The sequence below is a fragment of the Rana temporaria genome, chromosome 2 (genome assembly GCF_905171775.1).
Source record: "Rana temporaria chromosome 2, aRanTem1.1, whole genome shotgun sequence".
NCBI lineage: Eukaryota > Metazoa > Chordata > Amphibia > Anura > Ranidae > Rana > Rana temporaria.
The window spans coordinates 278,148,604-278,165,573 of NC_053490.1; the positions used below are offsets into that span (position 1 = coordinate 278,148,604).

At 48.6% G+C, this 16,970-nt stretch overlaps 1 protein-coding gene across 1 annotated transcript; it reads left to right on the forward strand.

Moving 5' to 3' along the window:
- Positions 1 to 5,643: 5,643 nt before the first annotated feature.
- On the forward strand, positions 5,644 to 12,485 carry LOC120928600 (rhodopsin kinase GRK1-like). Its single transcript, XM_040339645.1, has 4 exons — positions 5,644 to 5,862; positions 8,153 to 8,347; positions 11,131 to 11,259; positions 12,307 to 12,485. Exons 1-4 carry the CDS (start codon positions 5,689 to 5,691, stop codon positions 12,313 to 12,315), a joined length of 507 nt encoding a protein of 168 aa, XP_040195579.1. The 5' UTR covers positions 5,644 to 5,688; the 3' UTR covers positions 12,316 to 12,485.
- Positions 12,486 to 16,970: the final 4,485 nt, after the last annotated feature.

Sequence of the window (16,970 nt, forward strand, 5' to 3'; positions counted from 1 at the left end):
CTACTGATCCAGAACCCCTAAAATAGTTCTGTGAATGGTGACTATGTTGAGAGTTGACTGTAATGTAAATTTCATATTTAAATCTAATTTCCTTTCTTTTTCACACAGGACCAGTTTGTTTTTGTCATGGAATATCTGAGCGGAGGGGATCTCTATGGATTGATCTGGCGTTCAGCTCCACTTCCTGAGGACCGCATAAGGTAAGTACAAAGACTGGGTTACGTTGGGTGTGGCTGATCACTGAGGACAGGCAGTGACATAGCCAGGCCCTTCCAACTCAGCCCCGTCTATCTATACACCTATGATCTATAGCAGTGGTCTCCAAACTGTGGCCCTTTGTGTGCCTTTATACGGCCCTTGGGACACTATTCCTCTTAGGCCCCGTACACACGGTCGGTTTGGTCCGATGAGAAAGAACCAAAGTTAATTTTCATCGGACCAAACCGACCGTGTGTATAGGCTATCAGTCTGGTTTCCTTCGGTCCAAAATTTCTAAACATGCTTCAAAACCGAACCGATGGACCGCTGCCCGATCGGTCCAAACCGATGGTTAGTACACAAAAGCATCGGTTCAAAACCCGCGCATGCTCAGAATCATGTCGACGCATGCTTGGAAGCATTGAACTTCGTTTTTTTCAGCACGTTGTTGTGTTCTACGTCACCACGTTCTGACCCGATCGGATTTTGAACTGATGGTGTGTACACACATCAGACCATCAGGCCACTTCAGCGGTGAAACGCTGAAAACGGTCCGACGGGCCAGTCTCATCGGTTTGGTCCGACCGTGTGTACGCGGCCTTACTATTAAGCCTCATACACACGATCGGATTTTCCACAGACAAAGCGTAGGACTTTTGTTCGAAGGGCATTGGTCAGGAATTTGCATTCAAATGGCACACAATTGACGGCCAACAAACACAAAACTAAGTGGCCCAGATTCAAGAAGCAATTGCGCCTGTGTAACCATAGGTTACACAGGCGCAATTGCTTACTTGCTCCGGCGTTACGAATGCTCCTGATTCAGGAACATCGTAACGCGGTCTGCAGCCTAAAATCTATGTGGCATAAGGCTCTTATGCCACGCATATTTTAGGCTGCATTCTTGCGATGCCCGCTAGGGGGCGCTCCCATTGTGCTCAGTGTATAGTATGCAAATTGCATACTAACACCGATTCACAATGTTGCGCGAGCCCTGCGTACGCAAGTTACGTCGTTTCCGTACGGCGTGTTTAGCGTAAGGCTGCCCCTTCTAATAGTAGGGGCAGCCAATGCTAAATTATACCCGTCGTTCCCGCGTCGCAAAATTTGAATTTCACGTCGTTTGCGTAAGTGATTCGTGAATGGCGCTGGACGCCATTCACGTTCACTTGGAAGCAAATGACGTCCTTGCCGCAATGCACGTCGGGAAAGTTTCCTGACGGAGCATGCACTCTACGCTCGGCGCGGGAGCGCGCCTAATTTAAATGATTCCCGCCCCCTACGGGATCATTTAAATTGCGTGCTCTAGCGCCAGGCAATTTTGCCGGCGCGCCCTCGCAATTTACGGAGCTTCTGCTCCGTGAATCGAGGGCAGCGGAGCAAATTTGCGGGGGCGCGGGGCAAAATCGTTGCCCTGCGCCTCCGCAAAAAAAGCGCAAATCTCTTTGAATCCGGGCCCGTGTTTTTTCAGCTCTTTAGCTCCACCCTTTGGGCACCTTCTTCTAATGTCGTGTTTGGTGTGCATTGAATCCGAGCATGTGTGTTTGTACTTTGGCCTTTAGTCCGACAGACTTGTGTACACACGCTCGGAAAATCCCACAACAGACAATTGTCCACAATTTTAAAGCATGCCATCCAACATTTGTCCGTGGAAAATCTGACAATTGTCCGAGAGGGCATACAAACAGTCGGATTTTCCGCCAACAGTCTGTCATCACACAATTCCCTTCAGAAAATCTGATTGTGTGTATGAAGCTAAATGAGACACTTTTCGTCCAACTGACACCCAACAGCGAGGCATCATTAATCGATCATAATAGGGCATTATTCCTCCCAATGATACCAACGATGGGGCACTATTCCTTTCCCTAATGCCAAATATGGTGATGTTTATGCCCACTGATGCCTGGAAAATCTCCACTACCACTGGCCACAGTCCGGCCCCCCCCCCCCCCCCCCCTAAAGTTTGGAGACCCCTGATCTATGGGAAGAAGTCTGTTCATCTTTTGCTTTAATTGGGCTGTGATGGTTGTAAATGCTAATACATTTCTTTCTTTCTTCATCAGAAATCTCACTGCGGATATAATATGCGGCCTGGAGTTCCTGCATTCTAAGAATATCTTGCACAGGTAAGGATTAGATCAGCTAATTAACAATGGAGTTCAATTATTTTTAGTTATGGGTAAATAATGCTGGAGGAATCACCCCTTGGCTTCTTGAAATTGTTGGTGAATCAGGAACAATTTCTACAAGAGTTCCCATTTATTTAGCGTTCCATGATGTCTCATTCCTTCTGCTGCAGAAGTCTCAGGGCTCATGCTGCAATATATTAACCACTTGCCGACCTCCTCATGTAAATATACGTCAGCAGAATGGCACGGACAGGCACATCAACGTACCTGTACATCCTCTGCTTAACGTGGGTGGGGGGTCCGATCGGGACCCCCCCGCTACATGCGGAGGTCGGGTCCGCTCGGGGAGCGATCCGAGACCACGGCGCGGCTATTTGTTTATAGCCGCTCCGTCACGATCGCTCCCCGGAGCTGAAGAACGGGGAGAGCCGTATGTAAACACGGCTTCCCCGTGCTTCACTATGGCGGCGCATCGATCGTGTCATCCCCTTTATAGGGAGACACAATCGATGACGTCATTCCTACAGCCACACCCCCCTACAGTTGTAAACACACACTAGGTGCACCCTAACTCCTACAGCGCCACCTGTGGTTAACTCCCAAACTGCAACTGTCATTTTCACAATAAAGAATGCAATTTAAATGCATTTTTTGCTGTGAAAATGACAATGGTCCCAAAAATGTGTCAAAATTGTCCGAAGTGTCCGCCATAATGTCGCAGTCACGAAAAAAATTGCTGATCGCCGCCATTAGTAGTAAAAAAAAAAAATTAATAAAAATGCAATAAAACTATCCCCTATTTTGTAAACGCTATAAATTTTGCGCAAACCAATCGATAAACGGTTATTGCGATTTTTTTTACTAAAAATAGGTAGAAGAATACGTATCGGCCTAAACTGAGGGAAAAAAAAGTTTTTATATATGTTTTTGGGGGAAATTTATTACAGCAAAAAGTAAAAAATATTGCATTCTTTTCAAAATTGTCGCTCTATTTTTGTTTATAGCGCAAAAACTAAAAACCGCAGATGTGATCAAATACCACCAAAAGAAAGCTCTATTTGTGGGGAAAAAAGGACGCCAATTTTGTTTGGGAGCCACGTCGCACGACCGCGCAATTGTCTGTTAAAGCGACGCAGTCCCGAACTGTAAAAACACCTTGGGTCTTTAGGCTGCATATTGGTCCGGGGCTTAACTGGTTAAAAATTGCGCCCGCTCGTGGCATGGCGTCAAACTTTTACCCTTAAAAATCTCGATAGGCGACGTTTAAAAAATTCTATAGGTTGCATTTTTTGAGCTACAGAGTAGCTCTAGGGCTAGAATTATTGCTCTCGCTCTAACGATCGCGGCGATACCTCACTTGTGTGATTTTAACACCGTTTTCATATGCGGGCGCTACTCGCGTATGCGTTCGCTTCTGCGCGCGAGCTCGTCGGGACGGGGCGCTTTAAAAAAAAAAAAATTTTGTTTTCTTATTTATTTTTATTTATTTTATTACTTTTTACACTGAAATTAAAAAAAAAATGTATCACTTTTATTCCTATTATAAGGAATGTAAACATCCCTTGTAATAGAAAAAAGCATGACAGGTCCTCTTAAATATGAGATCTGGGGTCAAAAAGACCTCAGATCTCATATTTAGACTTCAATGCAATAAAAAAAAATAAAAAAATGAAACTGTCATTTTTTCAAATGACAAAAAAAAAATGTCTCTTTAAGACGCTGGGCGGGACTGACGTTTTGACGTCACTTCCGCCCAGCAAAGCTATGAGGACGGGTGGGGGCCATCTTGCCCTCACTCAAGTCCTCACCGCTCAGGCTGCAGCATCCGATCTCCTCCGCCGCTACCGACTGCTACGGTAAGCGGCGGAGGGCGCGGTAGAGCGGCGGGAGGGCCCCTCTCCCGCCACCGATAACGGCGATCTCGCGGCGAATCCGCCTCGGAGACCGCCGTTATCGTTTACACGGCCGCCCGCTGAAAAGATAGATATCTCAGTTGTGGCAGCAGCTGCTGCCGTTACTGAGATATCCATCTTTAAAAAGAGGACGTACATTTACAATACGCGGGTCGGCAAGTGGTTAAATCAGGCACGTTCCCGCGCCGATTTAAATGAGCATGCGCCGTCCGCGAAATTTCCCGGCGTGCATTGCTCCCACTGACGTCACCAGGACGTCAGTGGTTTAGACGTGAACGTAACTTGCGACGTGCGGGTTTCTGAATCGGCGTACGCAAACGACGTAAAAAAATTCAAACTCGACGCGGGAACGACGGCTATACCTAACATTGGCTGCGCCTCATAGAAGCAGGGGTAAGTATACGCCGGGAAAACCGCTACGGAAACGTCGTAACAACACTGCGTCGGGTCCGCGTACGTTCGTGAATTTGCGTATCTCGCTGATTTACATATTATTCAGCGTAAATCAGCGGGAACGCCCCCGGCGCCATTTTCAAATTGAAAATAAGATCCGACGGTGTAACACAGTGTAACACTGTCGGATCTTAGCCATATCTATGCGTAACTGATTCTATGAATCAGGCGCATAGATACGACCAGTTTAAGTCAGAGATTCTCTTTGTGAATCTGGCCCTATATCTTCTTTATATTATATATATATATACACACAGGGGCAGATCCACGTACCTTCGCGTAAGATTCCGCCGGGCGCAGCGTATCTAAGATACACTACGCCGCCTTAACTTATTTTTTTTTATTTCGAATCCACAAAGAATTTGCGCCGTAAGTTACGGTGGCGTAAGGGCGCGGAATTCAAATGGATGTAATGGGGACGTGTTTTATGTAAATACGTCGTGACCCGACGTAAACTACGTTTTTTTTAACTGCGCATGCGCCGTACCTGGGGGTATCCCAGTGCGCATGCTCGAAATTAAACCGGAACCAGCCAATGCTTACGACGGTGACGTCATTCGACGCAAATTCCTATTCGTGAACGACTTACGCAAACAACGTAAAAAATTCAAAATTGTACGCGGGAACGACGGCCATACTTAACATTGAGTACGCCTCAGAATAGCAGCTTTAACTTTACGCAAACGACGTAAAAACAATGCGCCAGCCGGACGTACGTTTGTGGATTGCCGTAAATAGCTAATTTGCATACTCGACGCAGAATTTGACGTAAACGCCGCCTAGCGGTCGGCGGAAAAAGTGCACCTAAAATCCGACGGCGTACTAAGACGTACGCCTGTCGGATCGACCCGAGATGCCGTCGTATCTTATTTTGAGGATTCAAAACAAAGATACGACGCAGGAATTTTCAAATTACGCCGGCGTAATACCTTTGTGGATCTGCCCCACAGTATATATTTGTATTTATTCTATGTTTAAAAAACTTGTCTGATATGCATATCTCACCATCTACTCCTTTTCTTTACAGTGATCTAAAGCCAGAAAATATTCTATTGGACGACGACTGCCATGCTAAAATTGCCGATTTGGGCTTGTCATTTTTCAATGTCTCAGAACACAGAAGAGTTACAGGATGTAACGGGACCATCTCTTATATGGCCCCAGAGGTAAGTAAACTGCTACCCGCCTGATATTAGGCTTAATGGTTATCTTTATTTAGACATACCAATTATCATTATTGGCTATAAAAAAGTTAAAGTGGTTCCCCCCTTTCACTAAATGGAGCCCCAGTAGATTTTAGTGGGTTTCGAGGCCAGAACTATGGCCCAGATTCACGTAGAATCGTGGCGGCGTAGCGTATCGTAGATACGTTACACCGCCGCAAGTTTTCATCGCAAGTGCCTGATTCTCAAAGCACTTGCATGAAAACTTACGCGGGCGGCCTCCGGCGTAAGCCCGCGTAATTCAAAGGGGCGTGTGCCATTTAAATTAGGTGCGCTCCCGCGCCGGACCTACTGCGCATGCTCCCTTTTGAATTTCCCGCCGTGCTTTGCGCAAAGTGATGTCATTTTTTCGAACGGCGACGTGCGTAGCGTACTTCCGTATTCCCGGACGTCTTACGCAAGAAGGAAACATTTTTACATTTCGACGCGGGAACGACGGCCATACTCTATACAGCAAATACATGTGCTGTGTAAAGTTAGGGCACCTAAAACGACGACTAACTTTGCGACGGGAAACTAGACTAGCAGCGACGTAGCGAATGGGAAAAACTGTCGTGGATCGCCGTAACTACTAATTTGCATAACCGGCGCTGGTTTACGATGCAAACTCCCCCCAGCGGCGGCCGCCGCGGTATTGCATCCTAAGATCCGACAGTGTAAAACAATTACACCTGTCGGATCTAAGGGCTATCTATGCGTAACTGATTCTATGAATCAGTCGCATAGATACTCTGAGAGATACGACGGAGTATCTGAGATACTCCGTCATATCTCTGCTGTGAATCTGGCCCTATATCCCCAACAATAGGTGGGAAGTTCTGTGCAGCAGTGTTGGAGCTACTTTGTAGGACCCAATTAAGACAATAAAGAGCATATTCATCCTCTCTATTTGTCATGTTGAACTTGGGTTCAGTCAGAAACTGGAAGTTCTGAAAAAGCCCCAACCGATCAAATAATTAAAATGGTCAATTTATTTTATCTTCCTCTATCCAACAGAAAAACTAAGGGGCAGATTCACGTACATCCGCGTAAAATTGTTCGGGCGTAACGTATCTGATTTACGTTACAACTCCGCAACTTACACGGGCAAGTGCTGTATTCTTAAAGCACTTGCTCCGTAAGTTGCAGCGGCGTAGCGTAAATCGGCCGGCGTAAGCCCGTCTAATTCAAATTTGGATAAGGGGGGCGTGTTTTATGTTAAACTACTGTGACCCGACGTGATTGACGTTTTTGCGGAACGGCGCATGCGCCATCCGTGGAATTTCCCAGTGTGCATTGCTCCAAAGTACGCCGCAAGGACGTCATTGGTTTCGACGTGAACCTAAATGACATCCAGCCCCATTCACGGACGACTTACGCAAACGACTTAACTTTTTCAAATTTCGACGCGGGAACGACGGCCATACTTAACATTGGCTGCGCCTCATATAGCAGGGGCAACTTTACGCCGGGAAAAGCCTAACGTAAACGTCGTATCTGTATTGCGTCAGCCAGGGGCGGACTGACAACTCATGGGGCCCCCGGGCAATAGAAGAATATGGGGCCCCTGGAGGCCCCTCCCACGCCAGGAGGCAGTGCAGAGGCGGAGCAGCTAAAATATTTTCACATCAGAAGCATGTTGGTTTCAGACATATCAGGGACAGATTTAAAAAAAAACACAGATTTTTACATACTGTTCCTGGTTTTACTGAGCCTGGCAACCCTGATGGGGCCCCGTAGTGACATGGGGCCCTCGGGCAGTGCCCGAGTGACTCAATGGTCAGTCCGCCCCTGGCGTCAGCCGCGCGTACGTTCGGGAATTCGCGTATCTAGCTAATTTGCATACTCAACGCGGAATTCGACGGAAGCGCCACCTAGCGGTCAAAAAAAAATGCAGTTTAGATCCGACGGCGTAAGAGACTTACGCCTGTCAGATCTAATGGCTATCTATGCGTAACTGATTCTAAGAATTAGGCGTATACATACGACGACTCGGATTAGGACTTACGACGGCGTACATGGCGCTGCGCCGTTGTAAGTCCTTTCTGAATCTGGGCCTAAAAGTTTTGACTATACATACACTTTAAGCCTCCAATATTCACAAGCTCTTCCCTAGTCTGATGTCTTTTGTTCACGAATTTGGGACTCCTGGGAGGCTTCCTCCATCACATATGCCAACATGGAGTCATGTCTGTCATGTCTGCCTGATCCGAAAATGTTCTCATACTTTTTTCTCTCCCCTATGTTTCTACAGGTTATTCGAGGTGATCCATACTTTACCGTGGCTGATTATTTCTCACTGGGAATAATAGTATACGAGATGGCTTTAGTCATATCCCCATTCTATTCCCGCCAGAAGACCAAAAGGGAATTGCTGACAACAATTCTTACCAAGAAGGTTTATTATCCGCTGGAATTCAACCATCATCTCCGTGACCTCATAGAGAAGGTAAGTAAATGCAGAGCTTTAGCTGTTAGTAAGGGCCCTTTCACGCCGGCGAACCGATTGGGTCTGCCTGTCAGTTTTTCAGGCGGACCTGATCAGAACTCCAAGTCTCCTCTATGGACACGATCCTGTCCCCATTCATCTGGTGGATCTGATGGGATGGCAGTCAGGTGTAAACAGAGAGGTGGTCAGTTTACATCCGACCACCCATAGAGGACTTCAAAATTGGGAGAGTACACCAACCACAGGATGGGCTGTGGGTGTCTCGCAGTAATACAGTGCCACGTCCTAGATTATAGCAAAAAAAAAAAGGGGGAAGAATTGTTGTTCCTCCAACAATTCTTCCCCCTTTTTTTTTCACCCATAGAGGACAGTGGGCTATGTCTGTATCTGCTCTGCATAAGTGGAGCAGACATAGACCAGCCATCCGCCTGCTCAGCGGGGGGTCAGCGGACAGATTCCCTGCTGAACAGGTGAACTCCAATGGAGCCCACCTCCTGTGTAAGGGGCCTAAGGGACAAAACCCTTTCCAGGTTATATATATTTGTTGTTAGGATTTTAGAAAACACAATTTCACATTCTTACCTGCATACATTCATATAGATTAGAGTTCTCAAAATGTTTAAACAAAGGGTCAGTTTAGTGTCCTTTAGACTTTAAGGGGGCCGGTCTGCGGCCGGTGGGAGTAGAAAGTGCCCAAGCATTAGTGGAATTAATAATGTCTTATGCCGCGTACAGACGGTCGTTTTTTGTGATGAAAAAAAACGTTGTTTTTTAGCATGAAAAAAAACGACGTTTTTCAAACTTCATTTTCAAAAACGACGTAGCATACACACCATCGTTTTTTCCAAAAGCTCTAGCAAAGCGCGGTTACGTTCAGCACGTACGACGGCACTCTGTTCCATTCAAACTCGCGTCCTAACTTGCTTCTGAGCATGCGCGGGTTGGAAAACGTCGTTTTAAACGTAGTTTTGCCCACACACGGTCATTTTTTATGACCCAAAAAACGACGTTTTAAAAAACGACATAAAAAATTCAAGCATGTTCGAATTTTTTTTTTGTCGTTTTTTTGAAGACATAAAACAACGTTTTGCCCACACACGGCCATTTTAAATGACGTTTTTTAAAATGACGTTTTTTTTCATCGTCTGTACGCGGCATAAGGCTTGGTGGTCAGTGAGATTTAAAAAAAATTACACAGTGGGAGTTACTTACTAAAACTGGAGAGTGCAAGATCCTGTGCAACTTTGCACAGAAACCAATCAGCTTCCAGGTTTTATTGCCAAAGCTTGATTGAACAAGCTGATGTTTGAATCTGATTGGCTATCATGCACAGTTTTGGTAAATTTCCCCCAGTGCCTGTGGTCAGTAGGAAGATAAATACTGGCCCCATCATTGGTATTAGTGTGAGGAATAGTGCCCTATCTTTTATATCAGTGGAAAGAATAGCGCCCCATCATTGGTATTAGTGGGAGAAATGTTGACCCACCGATGGTATTAGTGTGAAGAATAGTTCCCCATCATTGGTAATAATTGAAAAATGTAGACCCATCTTTGGTATTAGTGGGAGAAATAGTGCCCCATCAGTGGTATTAGTGGGAGGAAAAGTGCCCCATCATTGGTTTTAATGCAAGAAATATAGACCCATCTTTGGTATTAGTGGGAGGAATAGTGCCCCATCAGTGGTATTAGTGGGAGGAATAGTGCCCCATCATTGGTTTTAATGGGAGAAATGTTGACCCATCAGTGGTATTAGTGGGAGGAAAAGTGCCCCATCATTGGTTTTAATGGGAGAAATGTTGACCCATCTTTGGTATTAGTGGGAGGAATTGTGCCCCATAATTTGTGTAAAGAAGGCGGCAGCCTTTGTGTCTGCTAAAATTCAATTGCCGAGGATGTGTGCAACTTGAATTTGTGGTTTGTCTGAAATGCGATGGGACCGTCGCACATGCAGAAAATGTAACTTTTGGGGACATTCCTTACACAGACAGAATATAAACTTCTCCTGGTGTTGCCATTGTTCTAATTAAAAAAAAATGGCAGTTGCAGATTTAATAGAAAGAAACTTGTTAATACATTGTTATTACTAATTAATAGCTATTAAAAACAATTATGAGCTAATATTAGACAAATAAGGGACTGTGCTATGATTCAACCCAATCCAGACATAGTAGCAGGTTTAAAAGTTAAATGAAGGAAGCTGAAACATGAAACTCTCAGGCCTCGTACACACGACCGAACATGGCTGAAACTGGTCCGCGGACCAGTTTCCGCGGACATGTTCGGTCGTCTGTACGGCCGATCGGACCGGATTCCTGGCCTAGCGGACAGGTTTCCAGCGGACAAATGTTTCTTAGCATGCTAAGAAACATGTCCGCTGGAACCCTATCCGCCGGACATGTCCGATGGTTAGTACAACTCATCGGAGATGTCCGCTGGCCCGAGAACCCGCGCATGGCGTCGAAGTGATTCGACGCATGCGTGGAAGCATTGAACTTCCGGATTTGCGCACGTCGCCGCGTCGTCGTCGCCGCCACGTCACCACGTCGTCACCGCGTCGTCACCGCATATTCTGTCCGCGGGGATTTCGGTTTGATGGTGTGTACACACATCAGACAAAAATCCCCCAGCAGACATGTCCGATGAAAACGGTCCGCGGACATGTCTGCTCGTCTGTACGAGGCCTCAGAATCAAATCTTAAACATAGGAGGGTGGGGAGTGCTATGGTTCGGCTACTGTTATTGTTCCTTCAGTGTTTCTTATGTTATTTCATTCTCTTTTATAGCTCTTACATTTAGACCAAGAAAAACGAAAAGACCTAGTAAAGGACCTCAGAGGGCACCCGTTCTTCAAGAACATCAACTGGGCCGAGTTAGAGAAAAGACCATCACCCCCGGAAATTCTATTTGGATCTGTAAGTATTTGAATAAGGGAGGCGTCCAATCACATTGGAGGGGGGAGGGGAGATTTTCACCGGCAGGCACGTCTTCATCATCTAAAATAGAATTTTCATATTTGTCTATGATTTTTGTGGTTGCTCTACATTGGTCTGGAATCTTGTCCAAATGAATTCTGTTTATTACTGGGGATGACTATTGTGTGTCGGGTGCATAGCGCGTAGGCCTGCTTATATCGTATCCAAACCAGAAACCAAAGATTGTATATATTGAAACTTGCCACAAGTTTAATTCTTTTCTGGCTTTATTTTACTTGGTGACACACCTATGCTATGCTGACAATGCTCACTTACTGCACTGTATCTATGGAGAAGCAGCATTGTCACCAAAGCCTGTTCTTTTGATTTGAACTACAAACAACAGCACCTCTAGCCTTGTCTCCATGTCATAGAGAAGTGTTTCTTCGTAGCTGGCAAAGCTATAAATGTTAATAGCTTTTTAAAATCTCAGTTCAGTGCACAGGAACTTACAAGGGTGCTGGAGTTCTGATAGGAACAACAGGTATTTTTTCTGTAATTGCAGAAAATGTACATTGCTGGGAAAAAATTTAACGCAGCTGTCACATCTAAGGACATATATTCAATTTTTGCTCTTGGGTTCAGATTTACCGGGTGGGCCATTTATTTGGATACACCCGGGTGGGCCATTTATATGGATACACCTTAAAAAAATGGGAGTGGTTGGTGATATTAACTTCCTGTTTGTGGCACATTCCCCCCCTCACATATACTAATGTGCCACAAACAGGAAGTTAATATCACCAACCATTCCCATTTTATTAAGGTGTATCCATATAAATGGCCCACCCGGGTGTATCCATATAAATGGCCCACCCTGTACTTCAAGGATGTGTTAAAGCAGTCTAATAATGCGTCTCCTGACCACTAGAGGAAGCTGGGGCTGATGAAGCCTGTTGGGTGAAATGGGGTTGGGGGATTTACCAAACTTTATTACCCATTTCTACATAAGTCAGAAACATTGATGAATGCCTTTTTCTTTTTCAGTATTTTTAAGTAAAGGCTGAATGAAGGAAGAGACGTGGCGAAGACCTGAACACTGATAGTACCAGAGGAAAGTTTCCAAGGCTTTACATAAGAGGAGGGGTGGTGAGATCCAGGGGTCAAGTCCTGGGAAAAAAAGTGTGGGAACTCACCCAAGATTACCCACCTCAAAAATACAAAAAAAGTGTGTGTGTGTGTGTGTGTTTATATATCAGGGCCGGCCCAAGACATTGTACTGCCTGGGCCCAGGAATGAAGTGTTGCCCCCCTCCAACAGCCAGGGGTGGTAGGGGTGTTAGACACAGCCAGGGGTGTTAGACACAGCCAGGGGTGGTAGGGGGAGGGTTGGACACAGCCAAGGGTGGTAGGGTGGGGGGTTAGACACAGCCAGGGGTGGTAGGTTAGACACAGCCAGGGGTGGTAGGGAGGGGGGTTAAACACAGGCAGGGGTGGTAGGGAGGGGTTAGACACGGGCAGGGGTTGTAGGGAGGGGGTTAAAGACAGCCAGGGGTGGTAGGGAGGGGGGGTTAAACACAGCCAGGGGTGGTAGGGAGGGGGGTTAAACACAGGCAGGGGTGGTAGGGAGGGGGGTTAGACACAGGCAGGGGTGGTAGGGAGGGGGTTAGAAACAAGCAGGGGTGGTGGGGGGTTAGACACAGCCAGGGGTGGTAAGGAGGGGGTTAGACACAAGCAGGGGTGGTGGGGGGTTAGACACAGCCAGGGGTGGTAGGGTGGTGGGTTAGACACAGCCAGGGGTGGTAGGTTAGACACAGCTAGGGGTGGTAGGGAGGGGGGTTAAACACAGGCAGGGGTGGTAGGGAGGGGGTTAAAGACAGTCAGGGGTGGTAGGGAGGGGTTAAACACAGTCAGGGGTGGTAGGGGTTAAACACAGGCAGGGGTGGTAGGGAGGGGTTAAAGACAGCCAGGGGTGGTAGGGGTGTTAGACACAGCCAGGGGTGGTAGGGGTGTTAGACACAGCCAGGGGTTGTAGGGGGAGGGTTGGACACAGCCATGGGTGGTAGGGGTGTTAGACACAGCTAGGGGTGGTAGGGAGGGGGGTTAAACACAGGCAGGGGTGGTAGGGAGGGGGTTAAAGACAGTCAGGGGTGGTAGGGAGGGGTTAAACACAGTCAGGGGTGGTAGGGGTTAAACACAGGCAGGGGTGGTAGGGAGGGGTTAAAGACAGCCAGGGGTGGTAGGGGTGGTAGACACAGCCAGGGGTGGTAGGGGTGTTAGACACTGCCAGGGGTGGTAGGGGGAGGGTTGGACACCACCAGGGGTGGTAGGGGTGTTAGACACTGCCAGGGGTGGTAGGGGGAGGGTTGGACACAGCCAGGGGTGGTAGGGGTGTTAGACACAGCTAGGGGTGGTAGGGAGGGGGGTTAAACACAGGCAGGGGTGGTAGGGAGGGGGTTAAAGACAGTCAGGGGTGGTAGGGAGGGGTTAAACACAGTCAGGGGTGGTAGGGGTTAAACACAGGCAGGGGTGGTAGGGAGGGGTTAAAGACAGCCAGGGGTCGTAGGGGTGTTAGACACAGCCAGGGGTGGTAGGGGGGAGGGTTGGACACAGCCAGGGGTGGTAGGGTGGGGGGTTAGACACAGCCAGGGGTGGTAGGGAGGGGGGTTAAACACAGCCAGGGGTGGTAGGGAGGGGGGTTAAGCACAGCCAGGGGTGGTAGGGGTGTTAGACACAGCCAGGGGTGGAAGGGGTGTTAGACACAGCCAGTGGTGGTAGGGGGAGGGTTGGACACAGCCAAGGGTGGTAGGGTGGTGGCTTAGACACAGCCAGGGGTGGTAGGTTAGACACAGCCAGGGGTGGTAGGGAGGGGGGTTAAACACAGGCAGGGGTGGTAGGGAGGGGTTAGACACGGGCAGGGGTTGTAGGGAGGGGGTTAAAGACAGCCAGGGGTGGTAGGGAGGGGGGGGTTAAACACAACCAGGGGTGGTAGGGAGGGGGGTTAAACACAGGCAGGGGTGGTAGGGAGGGGGGTTAGACACAGGCAGGGGTGGTAGGGAGGGGGTTAGAAACAAGCAGGGGTGGTGGGGGGTTAGACACAGCCAGGGGTGGTAAGGAGGGGGTTAGACACAAGCAGGGGTGGTGGGGGGTTAGACACAGCCAGTAGTGGTAGGGTGGTGGGTTAGACACAGCCAGGGGTGGTAGGTTAGACACAGCTAGGGGTGGTAGGGAGGGGGGTTAAACACAGGCAGGGGTGGTAGGGAGGGGGTTAAAGACAGTCAGGGGTGGTAGGGAGGGGTTAAACACAGTCAGGGGTGGTAGGGGTTAAACACAGGCAGGGGTGGTAGGGAGGGGTTAAAGACAGCCAGGGGTGGTAGGGGTGTTAGACACAGCCAGGGGTGGTAGGGGTGTTAGACACAGCCAGGGGTTGTAGGGGGAGGGTTGGACACAGCCATGGGTGGTAGGGGTGTTAGACACAGCTAGGGGTGGTAGAGAGGGGGGTTAAACACAGGCAGGGGTGGTAGGGAGGGGGTTAAAGACAGTCAGGGGTGGTAGGGAGGGGTTAAACACAGTCAGGGGTGGTAGGGGTTAAACACAGGCAGGGGTGGTAGGGAGGGGTTAAAGACAGCCAGGGGGTGGTAGGGGTGGTAGACACAGCCAGGGGTGGTAGGGGTGTTAGACACTGCCAGGGGTGGTAGGGGGGAGGGTTGGACACCACCAGGGGTGGTAGGGGTGTTAGACACTGCCAGGGGTGGTAGGGGGGAGGGTTGGACACAGCCAGGGGTGGTAGGGGTGTTAGACACAGCTAGGGGTGGTAGGGAGGGGGGTTAAACACAGCCAGGGGTGGTAGGGAGGGGGTTAAGCACAGCCAGGGGTGGTAGGGGTGTTAGACACAGCCAGGGGTGGAAGGGGTGTTAGACACAGCCAGGGGTGGTAGGGGGAGGGTTGGACACAGCCAAGGGTGGTAAGGTGGGGGGTTAGACACAGCCAGGGGTGGTAGGTTAGACACAGCCAGGGGTGGTAGGGAGGGGGGTTAAACACAGGCAGGGGTGGTAGGGAGGGGTTAGACACAGGCAGGGGTTGTAGGGAGGGGGGTTAAAGACAGTCAGGGGTGGTAGGGAGGGGGTTAAACACAGTCAGGGGTGGTAGGGGTTAGACACAGGCAAGGGTGATAGGGAGGGGGGTTAAAGACAGCCAGGGGTGGTAGGGGTGTTAGACACAGCCAGGGGTGGTAGGGGTGTTAGGAAGTAGCGCAGAGCTGCATGTAGGTGGACTGGGCGCTGAGAAAGGAGGAGTAGGAGGGTGCCGCATTCATACCAGCCAGGCTGGACTCTGATCGGCTCAGGCGGCTCTAGTCCTGCAACGGGAACGGTGTTCCTGCTATGAACAAAGTGCAGGGACGCCGTCCCCACGCGTTTCCGCAGGACTCGAGCCCTGGTGAGATCACATTATCAATCTTGTTTGATTAGAAGGAGGTAGAGGATATAAATGTAGGATTAGGAGGGGGGTGCATAGACACGCAATGCTCTGGAAAGGGGTCCAGAGAGAGGCATGATCTCAAGCAGGGGTGTACCTGGAATATTTGGCACCCGAAGCGGATTCTATACATTCAATTAGGATTAGGAGGGGGTGCAGGATATATCCTAAATCTGGAGGAGTCTCTCCAATAGGAACAGGTGTGGCAGCAGCCAGGAGACCGGGGCTCTTGGACTGCAGCACCATGAACAGCTCAGTTGTCCTGACACCCCCCAAAGGGTAGATAGATAGATAGGAGGTGATTTTACCACCACAGTTAAAAAAAGAGCATATATGCCGAAGCATGGGGGCATTAGGGGCGGAGGAGCGATTTTTCTCCTAATGCCGCGTATATACGGTCGACATTCCTACGGAGGCTTGCCCGTGGAAAAGTCCGACCGTGTGTATGCGGCATAACTTTTTTGCGGGAGGATGCCCCCATGCTTCGGCATATATATATTTTAGGCACAGGTTGCGTTAAAAAATGTTTTATTTTTTACTATGGTTTTTTTTGGTATTTGCTCTGCAGGTATGGTATGATCTTACTGTTATACTGTAATGTTACTTTGTTTTAATGTTAACCATCATTTGCTTAGCAGGTACGCCATTCAGTTGCAGCGTGGATTTATTTAGCGTGACAGCAACAGCGTTTGCTCCCACGATATATAAAGCCGCGACTCCAACGATGTAGGAGGTGATTTCACCACCACAGTTAAAAAAAGAGCATATATGCCGAAGCATGGGGGCATTTGGGGCGGAGGAGCGATTTTGCTCCTAATGCCGCGTATATATGGTCGACATTTCTACAGAGACTTTCCCGTGGAAAAGTCTGACCACGTGTAAACGGCATAGAAAAGTCAGACCGTGTGTACGCGGCATAACTTTTTTGCGGGAGGATGCCCCCATGCTTCGGCATATATAAATGGTGCATGTATGCCCATCATTAGAAGTGGGTGGATGAAGGGAGGTATTCTAATGGTGGGCATACCCACCGATCAATCTTTTTTTCGTTCAGCCAACAGGCTGCATGAAAAAAAAGATTACAATACATGTCCAACAAGAACCATCAACGTACTGGTATGGACTCTGATCGGCTCAAGCGGCTCTAGTCCTGCAACGGGAACGGTGTTCCTGCTATGAACAAAGTGCAGGGACGCCGTCCCCACGCGTTTCTGCAGGACTCGAGCCCTGGTGAGA

What these genes read in the sequence shown, in the direction of transcription:
- LOC120928600 (XM_040339645.1), top strand. Translation starts at nt 5,689, where the DNA reads ATGCATATCTCACCATCTACTCCTTTTCTTTACAGTGATCTAAAGCCA. An exon ending in TCTCTTATATGGCCCCAGAG is followed by an intron (nt 5,863 to 8,152) that starts GTAAGTAAACTG and finishes ATGTTTCTACAG; the next exon opens with GTTATTCGAGGTGATCCATA. An exon ending in TCCGTGACCTCATAGAGAAG is followed by an intron (nt 8,348 to 11,130) that starts GTAAGTAAATGC and finishes TCTCTTTTATAG; the next exon opens with CTCTTACATTTAGACCAAGA.